At 43.1% G+C, this 13301-nt stretch overlaps 1 protein-coding gene across 5 annotated transcripts in view; it reads right to left on the bottom strand.

Annotated features, from left to right (window-relative positions):
* The window catches only part of CRTAM (cytotoxic and regulatory T cell molecule), a 48189-nt gene extending 35603 nt beyond the window's left edge, over positions 1-12586 (bottom strand). For 4 of the 5 annotated variants that reach the window (XM_075327898.1, XM_075327899.1, XM_075327900.1 and 1 more), the window contains exon 1: positions 12508-12586. In XM_075327898.1, coding sequence (XP_075184013.1) covers positions 12508-12565 — 58 coding nt within the window. In that variant the 5' untranslated portion in view covers positions 12566-12586. The remainder of the gene's footprint in view (positions 1-12507) is intronic. The other variant, XM_075327902.1, reaches the window with a different exon arrangement.
* Positions 12587-13301: the final 715 nt, after the last annotated feature.

Below are 13301 nucleotides of genomic sequence, written 5' to 3'. Positions count from 1 at the left end.
CCAATAACTAGTGACATCACTGACTGCAGAGAAGCCAATAACTAGTGACATCACTGACTGCAGAGAAGCCAATAACTAATGACATCACTGACTGCAGAGAAGCCAATAACTAGTGACATCACTGACTGCAGAGAAGCCTATAACTAGTGACATCACTGACTGCAGAGAAGCCAATAACTAATGACATCACTGACTGCAGAGAAGACAATAACTAGTGACATCACTGACTGCAGAGAAGCCAATAACTAGTGACATCACTGACTGCAGAGAAGCCTATAACTAGTGACATCACTGACTGCAGAGAAGCCAATAACTAGTGACATCACTGACTGCAGAGAAGCCAATAACTAATGACATCACTGACTGCAGAGAAGACAATAACTAGTGACATCACTGACTGCAGAGAAGCCAATAACTAATGGCATCACTGACTGCAGAGAAGACAATAACTAGTGACATCACTGACTGCAGAGAAGCCAATAACTAGTGACATCACTGACTGCAGAGAAGCCTATAACTAGTGACATCACTGACTGCAGAGAAGCCAATAACTAGTGACATCACTGACTGCAGAGAAGCCAATAACTAATGACATCACTGACTGCAGAGAAGCCAATAACTAGTGACATCACTGACTGCAGAGAAGCCAATAACTAATGACATCACTGACTGCAGAGAAGCCAATAACTAGTGACATCACTGACTGCAGAGAAGCCAATAACTAGTGACATCACTGACTGCAGAGAAGCCAATAACTAGTGACATCACTGACTGCAGAGAAGCCAATAACTAGTGACATCACTGACTGCAGAGAAGCCAATAACTAATGACATCACTGACTGCAGAGAAGACAATAACTAGTGACATCACTGACTGCAGAGAAGCCAATAACTAGTGACATCACTGACTGCAGAGAAGCCTATAACTAGTGACATCACTGACTGCAGAGAAGCCAATAACTAGTGACATCACTGACTGCAGAGAAGCCAATAACTAATGACATCACTGACTGCAGAGAAGACAATAACTAGTGACATCACTGACTGCAGAGAAGCCAATAACTAATGACATCACTGACTGCAGAGAAGACAATAACTAGTGACATCACTGACTGCAGAGAAGCCAATAACTAGTGACATCACTGACTGCAGAGAAGCCTATAACTAGTGACATCACTGACTGCAGAGAAGCCAATAACTAATGACATCACTGACTGCAGAGAAGCCAATAACTAGTGACATCACTGACTGCAGAGAAGCCAATAACTAATGACATCACTGACTGCAGAGAAGCCAATAACTAGTGACATCACTGACTGCAGAGAAGCCAATAACTAGTGACATCACTGACTGCAGAGAAGCCAATAACTAGTGACATCACTGACTGCAGAGAAGCCTATAACTAGTGACATCACTGACTGCAGAGAAGCCAATAACTAGTGACATCACTGACTGCAGAGAAGCCAATAACTAGTGACATCACTGACTGCAGAGAAGCCAATAACTAGTGACATCACTGACTGCAGAGAAGCCAATAACTAGTGACATCACTGACTGCAGAGAAGCCAATAACTAGTGACATCACTGACTGCAGAGAAGACAATAACTAGTGACATCACTGACTGCAGAAAAGCCAATAACTAGTGACATCACTGACTGCAGAGAAGCCAATAACTAATGACATCACTGACTGCAGAGAAGCCAATAACTAGTGACATCACTGACTGCAGAGAAGCCAATAACTAGTGACATCACTGACTGCAGAGAAGCCAATAACTAATGACATCACTGACTGCAGAGAAGCCAATAACTAGTGACATCACTGACTGCAGAGAAGCCTATAACTAGTGACATCACTGACTGCAGAGAAGCCTATAACTAGTGACATCACTGACTGCAGAGAAGCCAATAACTAGTGACATCACTGACTGCAGAGAAGCCTATAACTAGTGACATCACTGACTGCAGAGAAGCCAATAACTAATGACATCAGTGACTGCAGAGAAGCCTATAACTAGTGACATCACTGACTGCAGAGAAGCCAATAACTAATGACATCACTGACTGCAGAGAAGCCAATAACTAGTGACATCACTGACTGCAGAGAAGCCAATAACTAGTGACATCACTGACTGCAGAGAAGCCTATAACTAGTGACATCACTGACTGCAGAGAAGCCAATAACTAGTGACATCACTGACTGCAGAGAAGCCAATAACTAGTGACATCACTGACTGCAGAGAAGCCTATAACTAGTGACATCACTGACTGCAGAGAAGCCAATAACTAATGACATCACTGACTGCAGAGAAGACAATAACTAATGACATCACTGACTGCAGAGAAGACAATAACTAATGACATCACTGACTGCAGAGAAGACAATAACTAATGACATCACTGACTGCAGAGAAGCCAATAACTAGTGACATCACTGACTGCAGAGAAGCCAATAACTAGTGACATCACTGACTGCAGAGAAACCAATAACTATGACATCACTGACTGCAGAGAAGCCAATAACTAGTGACATCACTGACTGCAGAGAAGCCTATAACTAGTGACATCACTGACTGCAGAGAAGCCAATAACTAGTGACATCACTGACTGCAGAGAAGCCAATAACTAATGACATCACTGACTGCAGAGAAGCCAATAACTAATGACATCACTGACTGCAGAGAAGCCAATAACTAGTGACATCACTGACTGCAGAGAAGCCAATAACTAGTGACATCACTGACTGCAGAGAAGCCAATAACTAATGACATCACTGACTGCAGAGAAGCCAATAACTAGTGACATCACTGACTGCAGAGAAGCCAATAACTAGTGACATCACTGACTGCAGAGAAGCCTATAACTAGTGACATCACTGACTGCAGAGAAGCCAATAACTAGTGACATCACTGACTGCAGAGAAGCCAATAACTAGTGACATCACTGACTGCAGAGAAGCCAATAACTAGTGACATCACTGACTGCAGAGAAGCCAATAACTAGTGACATCACTGACTGCAGAGAAGCCAATAACTAGTGACATCACTGACTGCAGAGAAGCCTATAACTAGTGACATCACTGACTGCAGAGAAGCCAATAACTAGTGACATCACTGACTGCAGAGAAGCCAATAACTAGTGACATCACTGACTGCAGAGAAGCCTATAACTAGTGACATCACTGACTGCAGAGAAGCCAATAACTAGTGACATCACTGACTGCAGAGAAGCCAATAACTAGTGACATCACTGACTGCAGAGAAGCCAATAACTAGTGACATCACTGACTGCAGAGAAGCCAATAACTAGTGACATCACTGACTGCAGAGAAGCCAATAACTAGTGACATCACTGACTGCAGAGAAGCCTATAACTAGTGACATCACTGACTGCAGAGAAGCCAATAACTAGTGACATCACTGACTGCAGAGAAGCCAATAACTAATGACATCACTGACTGCAGAGAAGCCAATAACTAATGACATCACTGACTGCAGAGAAGCCAATAACTAGTGACATCACTGACTGCAGAGAAGCCTATAACTAGTGACATCACTGACTGCAGAGAAGCCAATAACTAGTGACATCACTGACTGCAGAGAAGCCAATAACTAGTGACATCACTGACTGCAGAGAAGCCAATAACTAGTGACATCACGGACTGCAGAGAAGACAATAACTAATGACATCACTGACTGCAGAGAAGCCAATAACTAGTGACATCACTGACTGCAGAGAAGCCAATAACTAGTGACATCACTGACTGCAGAGAAGCCAATAACTAGTGACATCACTGACTGCAGAGAAGCCAATAACTAGTGACATCACTGACTGCAGAGAAGCCAATAACTAGTGACATCACTGACTGCAGAGAAGCCAATAACTAGTGACATCACTGACTGCAGAGAAGCCAATAACTAGTGACATCACTGACTGCAGAGAAGCCAATAACTAATGACATCACTGACTGCAGAGAAGCCAATAACTAATGACATCACTGACTGCAGAGAAGCCAATAACTAGTGACATCACTGACTGCAGAGAAGCCTATAACTAGTGACATCACTGACTGCAGAGAAGACAATAACTAGTGACATCACTGACTGCAGAGAAGCCAATAACTAGTGACATCACTGACTGCAGAGAAGCCAATAACTAGTGACATCACTTACTGCAGAGAAGCCAATAACTAATGACATCACTGACTGCAGAGAAGCCAATAACTAGTGACATCACTGACTGCAGAGAAGCCAATAACTAGTGACATCACTGACTGCAGAGAAGCCAATAACTAATGACATCACTGACTGCAGAGAAGACAATAACTAGTGACATCACTGACTGCAGAGAAGCCAATAACTAGTGACATCACTGACTGCAGAGAAGCCAATAACTAATGACATCACTGACTGCAGAGAAGACAATAACTAGTGACATCACTGACTGCAGAGAAGCCAATAACTAGTGACATCACTGACTGCAGAGAAGCCAATAACTAATGACATCACTGACTGCAGAGAAGCCAATAACTAGTGACATCACTGACTGCAGAGAAGCCAATAACTAGTGACATCACTGACTGCAGAGAAGCCAATAACTAGTGACATCACTGACTGCAGAGAAGCCAATAACTAGTGACATCACTGACTGCAGAGAAGCCAATAACTAATGACATCACTGACTGCAGAGAAGCCAATAACTAGTGACATCACTGACTGCAGAGAAGCCAATAACTAGTGACATCACTGACTGCAGAGAAGCCAATAACTAGTGACATCACTGACTGCAGAGAAGCCAATAACTAGTGACATCACTGACTGCAGAGAAGCCAATAACTAGTGACATCACTGACTGCAGAGAAGCCAATAACTAATGACATCACTGACTGCAGAGAAGCCAATAACTAGTGACATCACTGACTGCAGAGAAGCCAATAACTAGTGACATCACTGACTGCAGAGAAGCCAATAACTAGTGACATCACTGACTGCAGAGAAGCCAATAACTAATGACATCACTGACTGCAGAGAAGCCAATAACTAGTGACATCACTGACTGCAGATAAGCCAATAACTAGTGACATCACTGACTGCAGAGAAGCCTATAACTAGTGACATCACTGACTGCAGAGAAGCCAATAACTAGTGACATCACTGACTGCAGAGAAGCCAATAACTAGTGACATCACTGACTGCAGAGAAGCCAATAACTAATGACATCACTGACTGCAGAGAAGCCAATAACTAGTGACATCACTGACTGCAGAGAAGCCAATAACTAGTGACATCACTGACTGCAGAGAAGCCAATAACTAGTGACATCACTGACTGCAGAGAAACCAATAACTAGTGACATCACTGACTGCAGAGAAGCCAATAACTAATGACATCACTGACTGCAGAGAAGCCAATAACTAGTGACATCACTGACTGCAGAGAAGACAATAACTAATGACATCACTGACTGCAGAGAAGCCAATAACTAGTGACATCACTGACTGCAGAGAAGCCAATAACTAGTGACATCACTGACTGCAGAGAAGCCAATAACTAGTGACATCACGGACTGCAGAGAAGCCAATAACTATGACATCATCTACTGCAGAGAAGCCAATAACTAGTGACATCACGGACTGCAGAGAAGCCAATAACTAATGACATCACTGACTGCAGAGAAGCCAATAACTAATGACATCACGGACTGCAGAGAAGCCAATAACTATGACATCATCTACTGCAGAGAAGCCAATAACTAATGACATCACTGACTGCAGAGAAGCCAATAACTAGTGACATCACTGACTGCAGAGAAGCCAATAACTAGTGACATCACTGACTGCAGAGAAGCCAATAACTAATGACATCACTGACTGCAGAGAAGCCAATAACTAATGACATCACTGACTGCAGAGAAGCCAATAACTAATGACATCACTGACTGCAGAGAAGCCAATAACTAGTGACATCACTGACTGCAGAGAAGACAATAACTAGTGACATCACTGACTGCAGAGAAGCCAATAACTAGTGACATCACTGACTGCAGAGAAGCCAATAACTAGTGACATCACTGACTGCAGAGAAGCCAATAACTAATGACATCACTGACTGCAGAGAAGACAATAACTAGTGACATCACTGACTGCAGAGAAGCCAATAACTAGTGACATCACTGACTGCAGAGAAGCCAATAACTAGTGACATCACTGACTGCAGAGAAGCCAATAACTAATGACATCACTGACTGCAGAGAAGCCAATAACTAGTGACATCACTGACTGCAGAGAAGCCAATAACTAGTGACATCACTGACTGCAGAGAAGCCAATAACTAGTGACATCACTGACTGCAGAGAAGCCAATAACTAGTGACATCACTGACTGCAGAGAAGCCAATAACTAGTGACATCACTGACTGCAGAGAAGCCAATAACTAATGACATCACTGACTGCAGAGAAGCCAATAACTAGTGACATCACTGACTGCAGAGAAGCCAATAACTAGTGACATCACTGACTGCAGAGAAGCCAATAACTAGTGACATCACTGACTGCAGAGAAGCCAATAACTAGTGACATCACTGACTGCAGAGAAGCCAATAACTAATGACATCACTGACTGCAGAGAAGCCAATAACTAGTGACATCACTGACTGCAGAGAAGACAATAACTAATGACATCACTGACTGCAGAGAAGCCAATAACTAGTGACATCACTGACTGCAGAGAAGCCAATAACTAGTGACATCACTGACTGCAGAGAAGCCAATAACTAGTGACATCACTGACTGCAGAGAAGCCAATAACTAGTGACATCACTGACTGCAGAGAAGCCAATAACTAATGACATCACTGACTGCAGAGAAGCCAATAACTATGACATCATCTACTGCAGAGAAGCCAATAACTAATGACATCACTGACTGCAGAGAAGCCAATAACTAGTGACATCACGGACTGCAGAGAAGCCAATAACTAATGACATCACTGACTGCAGAGAAGCCAATAACTAATGACATCACTGACTGCAGAGAAGCCAATAACTAGTGACATCACTGACTGCAGAGAAGCCAATAACTAATGACATCACTGACTGCAGAGAAGCCAATAACTAATGACATCACTGACTGCAGAGAAGCCAATAACTAATGACATCACTGACTGCAGAGAAGCCAATAACTAATGACATCACTGACTGCAGAGAAGCCAATAACTAGTGACATCACTGACTGCAGAGAAGCCAATAACTAATGACATCACTGACTGCAGAGAAGCCAATAACTAGTGACATCACTGACTGCAGAGAAGCCAATAACTAGTGACATCACTGACTGCAGAGAAGCCAATAACTAGTGACATCACTGACTGCAGAGAAGCCAATAACTAATGACATCACTGACTGCAGAGAAGCCAATAACTAATGACATCACTGACTGCAGAGAAGCCAATAACTAATGACATCACTGACTGCAGAGAAGCCAATAACTAATGACATCACTGACTGCAGAGAAGCCAATAACTAATGACATCACTGACTGCAGAGAAGCCAATAACTAATGACATCACTGACTGCAGAGAAGCCAATAACTAATGACATCACTGACTGCAGAGAAGCCAATAACTAATGACATCACTGACTGCAGAGAAGCCAATAACTAGTGACATCACTGACTGCAGAGAAGCCAATAACTAGTGACATCACTGACTGCAGAGAAGCCAATAACTAGTGACATCACTGACTGCAGAGAAGCCAATAACTAATGATATCACTGACTGCAGAGAAGCCAATAACTAGTGACATCACTGACTGCAGAGAAGCCAATAACTAGTGACATCACTGACTGCAGAGAAGCCAATAACTAGTGACATCACTGACTGCAGAGAAACCAATAACTAGTGACATCACTGACTGCAGAGAAGCCAATAACTAATGACATCACTGACTGCAGAGAAGCCAATAACTAGTGACATCACTGACTGCAGAGAAGACAATAACTAATGACATCACTGACTGCAGAGAAGCCAATAACTAGTGACATCACTGACTGCAGAGAAGCCAATAACTAGTGACATCACTGACTGCAGAGAAGCCAATAACTAGTGACATCACGGACTGCAGAGAAGCCAATAACTATGACATCATCTACTGCAGAGAAGCCAATAACTAGTGACATCACGGACTGCAGAGAAGCCAATAACTAATGACATCACTGACTGCAGAGAAGCCAATAACTAATGACATCACGGACTGCAGAGAAGCCAATAACTATGACATCATCTACTGCAGAGAAGCCAATAACTAATGACATCACTGACTGCAGAGAAGCCAATAACTAGTGACATCACTGACTGCAGAGAAGCCAATAACTAGTGACATCACTGACTGCAGAGAAGACAATAACTAGTGACATCACTGACTGCAGAGAAGCCAATAACTAGTGACATCACTGACTGCAGAGAAGCCAATAACTAATGACATCACTGACTGCAGAGAAGCCAATAACTAGTGACATCACTGACTGCAGAGAAGCCAATAACTAGTGACATCACTGACTGCAGAGAAGCCAATAACTAATGACATCACTGACTGCAGAGAAGACAATAACTAGTGACATCACTGACTGCAGAGAAGCCAATAACTAGTGACATCACTGACTGCAGAGAAGCCTATAACTAGTGACATCACTGACTGCAGAGAAGCCAATAACTAATGACATCACTGACTGCAGAGAAGCCAATAACTAGTGACATCACTGACTGCAGAGAAGCCAATAACTAATGACATCACTGACTGCAGAGAAGCCAATAACTAGTGACATCACTGACTGCAGAGAAGCCAATAACTAGTGACATCACTGACTGCAGAGAAGCCAATAACTAGTGACATCACTGACTGCAGAGAAGCCAATAACTAGTGACATCACTGACTGCAGAGAAGCCAATAACTAGTGACATCACTGACTGCAGAGAAGCCAATAACTAGTGACATCACTGACTGCAGAGAAGCCAATAACTAATGACATCACTGACTGCAGAGAAGCCAATAACTAGTGACATCACTGACTGCAGAGAAGCCAATAACTAGTGACATCACTGACTGCAGAGAAGCCAATAACTAGTGACATCACTGACTGCAGAGAAGCCAATAACTAGTGACATCACTGACTGCAGAGAAGCCAATAACTAATGACATCACTGACTGCAGAGAAGCCAATAACTAGTGACATCACTGACTGCAGAGAAGCCAATAACTAGTGACATCACTGACTGCAGAGAAGCCAATAACTAGTGACATCACTGACTGCAGAGAAGCCAATAACTAGTGACATCACTGACTGCAGAGAAGACAATAACTAATGACATCACTGACTGCAGAGAAGCCAATAACTAGTGACATCACTGACTGCAGAGAAGCCAATAACTAGTGACATCACTGACTGCAGAGAAGCCAATAACTAGTGACATCACGGACTGCAGAGAAGCCAATAACTATGACATCATCTACTGCAGAGAAGCCAATAACTAGTGACATCACGGACTGCAGAGAAGCCAATAACTAATGACATCACTGACTGCAGAGAAGCCAATAACTAGTGACATCACTGACTGCAGAGAAGCCAATAACTAATGACATCACTGACTGCAGAGAAGCCAATAACTAATGACATCACTGACTGCAGAGAAGCCAATAACTAATGACATCACTGACTGCAGAGAAGCCAATAACTAATGACATCACTGACTGCAGAGAAGCCAATAACTAGTGACATCACTGACTGCAGAGAAGCCAATAACTAATGACATCACTGACTGCAGAGAAGCCAATAACTAATGACATCACGGACTGCAGAGAAGCCAATAACTATGACATCATCTACTGCAGAGAAGCCAATAACTAATGACATCACTGACTGCAGAGAAGCCAATAACTAGTGACATCACTGACTGCAGAGAAGCCAATAACTAGTGACATCACTGACTGCAGAGAAGCCAATAACTAGTGACATCACTGACTGCAGAGAAGCCAATAACTAATGACATCACTGACTGCAGAGAAGCCAATAACTAATGACATCACTGACTGCAGAGAAGCCAATAACTAGTGATATCACTGACTGCAGAGAAGCCAATAACTAGTGACATCACTGACTGCAGAGAAGCCTATAACTAGTGACATCACTGACTGCAGAGAAGCCAATAACTAGTGACATCACTGACTGCAGAGAAGCCAATAACTAGTGACATCACTGACTGCAGAGAAGCCAATAACTAGTGACATCACTGACTGCAGAGAAGCCAATAACTAATGACATCACTGACTGCAGAGAAGCCAATAACTAGTGACATCACTGACTGCAGAGAAGCCAATAACTAGTGACATCACTGACTGCAGAGAAGCCTATAACTAGTGACATCACTGACTGCAGAGAAGCCAATAACTAGTGACATCACTGACTGCAGAGAAGCCAATAACTAATGACATCACTGACTGCAGAGAAGCCAATAACTAGTGACATCACTGACTGCAGAGAAGCCAATAACTAGTGACATCACTGACTGCAGAGAAGCCAATAACTAGTGACATCACTGACTGCAGAGAAGCCAATAACTAGTGACATCACTGACTGCAGAGAAGCCAATAACTAGTGACATCACTGACTGCAGAGAAGCCAATAACTAGTGACATCACTGACTGCAGAGAAGCCTATAACTAGTGACATCACTGACTGCAGAGAAGCCAATAACTAGTGACATCACTGACTGCAGAGAAGCCAATAACTAGTGACATCACTGACTGCAGAGAAGCCAATAACTAATGACATCACTGACTGCAGAGAAGCCAATAACTAGTGACATCACTGACTGCAGAGAAGCCAATAACTAATGACATCACTGACTGCAGAGAAGACAATAACTAGTGACATCACTGACTGCAGAGAAGCCAATAACTAATGACATCACTGACTGCAGAGAAGCCAATAACTAATGACATCACTGACTGCAGAGAAGCCAATAACTATGACATCATCTACTGCACAGAGAAGCCAATAACTAATGACATCATCTACTGCACAGAGAAGCCAATAACTATGACATCATCTACTGCACAGAGAAGCCAATAACTATGACATCATCTACTGCACAGAGAAGCCAATAACTATGACATCATCTACTGCACAGAGAATACTGATGGCACCCAAGTGTCAGGCTTTTTTTTTTTTGCAGATTTGAACACATACTTTGGACCCTCATCTAATTGCAGTTGTTACCATGTAACGCTCCCTTTCCTCTGTGGCGGTGTCGGAGGTCAGAGGGGCACTGGATCCTGGGGTCCCTCTCAAAATACAGTAGAAAAATAAAGGGTACAAGGAATAACGTGTAAGGGGTTTATTTTTTGAAAACCCTTATAACAACCAGGCATAAAAGCAGTGGACAGCCCCTCTAATAACTAACAATAAAAGTTCTTTATCTTTTGAATATATTTGGTACATCAGTTCAAATCCAATACTTCTTACAGCTGAGAGTTTGGTACAATGTATTAGTCAAAATAATCCTCAAAGTAAATAGAAGACCAGTTCAAAGCTCCTGTCTCTCTCCCTCCCTCTATCTGTCTGGTTTCCCTCTATTCTCCTCTCTCTGGTTCCCTCTATCTCTATCTGTCTCTATCTGTTTTCCTCTATCTCTGCCTCTCCCTTTCCCTCTATTCTTTCTCTCTGTTTCCCTCTATCTCTATCTCTGTGTCCCTTTTCCTGAGATTTTGATACAATGTTTAGTACAATTATGTATCTGTCTGGAGTTTTGTACTTTCAGCTCAAGTTTGAATACAAATACAGTATATATTTTCTGGGAAGCTGGTTGAGGAGTTATATGTCACTGTATTACCTCTGGTGTTACATAGGACTGCAGGTGATATCTACTACATTATCTGTACTCAGAGAGATATCACTGTGTTATCTGTGTTGTTACATAGGACTGCAGGTGATATCTACTACATTATCTGTACTCAGAGAGATATCACTGTGTTATCTGTGGTGTTACATAGGACTGCAGGTGATATCTACACATTATCTGTACTCAGAGAGATATCACTGTGTTATCTGTGGTGTTACATAGGACTGCAGGTGATATCTACTACATTATCTGTACTCAGAGAGATATCACTGTGTTATCTGTGGTGTTACATAGGACTGCAGATGACATCTACTACATTATCTGTACTCAGAGAGATATCACTGTGTTATCTGTGGTGTTACATAGGACTGCAGGTGATATCTACTACATTATCTGTACTCAGAGAGATATCACTGTGTTATCTGTGTTGTTACATAGGACTGCAGGTGACATCTACATTTGCGATACCCCACACCTGGTCTAGATTGTCAGCTCTTTGACCCATACTTGTCGCTGTTATGCTGTTTCTCTTTGTATGTGAGCCCCCTCCTTGCATATCTCTCCTTATGGGTGAGGTGATGTGCGGCCCCTCTGTGGCTCAGCTCTGGGTTTCTTACCTTTCACTTTGCTCATTATTATCATTAGCAGAACATAGAGAGCGGCCACCACAATCATCAGTCCGGGCTCCGGGTTCTTTCTGGTGCTGCTTCCTGTGCACTGGCAGAGTAGAAGTTATATTTGTGGGGGCGCGGAAATGATTACAGACCAGTTCTATGTCACACGGTTCTTTCCACTGTGAGAAAGTTACAGAGTTTGCGGTTCAGCGCGACTCACTACATCTACACTATACCTGCGGAATACAGTCCTCCTGCAGAGCTATTGCTACAGTCCACATGCAAAAAAGGGCCGCTGTGCAAGGACACTATATGGGCCCCTGTGCAAAGACACTATATGGACCCCTGTGCAATTACACTATATGGGCCCCTGTGCAAAGACACTATATGGACCCCTGTGCAAAGACACTATATGGACCCCTGTGCAATGACACTATATGGGCCCCTGTGCAAAGACACTATATGGGCCCCTGTGCAATGACACTATATGGGCTCCTGTGCAAGGACAGTACATGGGCCCCTGTACAAAGACAGTATATGGGCCCCTGTGCAAGGACAATATATGGGCCCCTGTGCAAGGACAATATATGGGCCCCTGTGCAAGGACAATATATGGGCCCCTGTGCAAGGACAATATATGGGCCCCTGTGCAAGGACAATATATGGGCCCTTGTGCAAGTACATTATATGGGCCCCTGTGCAAAGACACTATATGGGCCCCTGTGCAAAGACACCCTATGGGCCCCTGTGCAAAGACACTATATGGGCCCCTGTGCAAGGACAATATATAGGCCATT

Source organism: Anomaloglossus baeobatrachus, chromosome 11, assembly GCF_048569485.1.
Source record: "Anomaloglossus baeobatrachus isolate aAnoBae1 chromosome 11, aAnoBae1.hap1, whole genome shotgun sequence".
NCBI classification, from domain to species: Eukaryota; Metazoa; Chordata; class Amphibia; order Anura; family Aromobatidae; genus Anomaloglossus; species Anomaloglossus baeobatrachus.
Note: the sequence above shows the minus strand (reverse complement) of the source record. Positions and strands in the feature narration are given on the sequence as shown.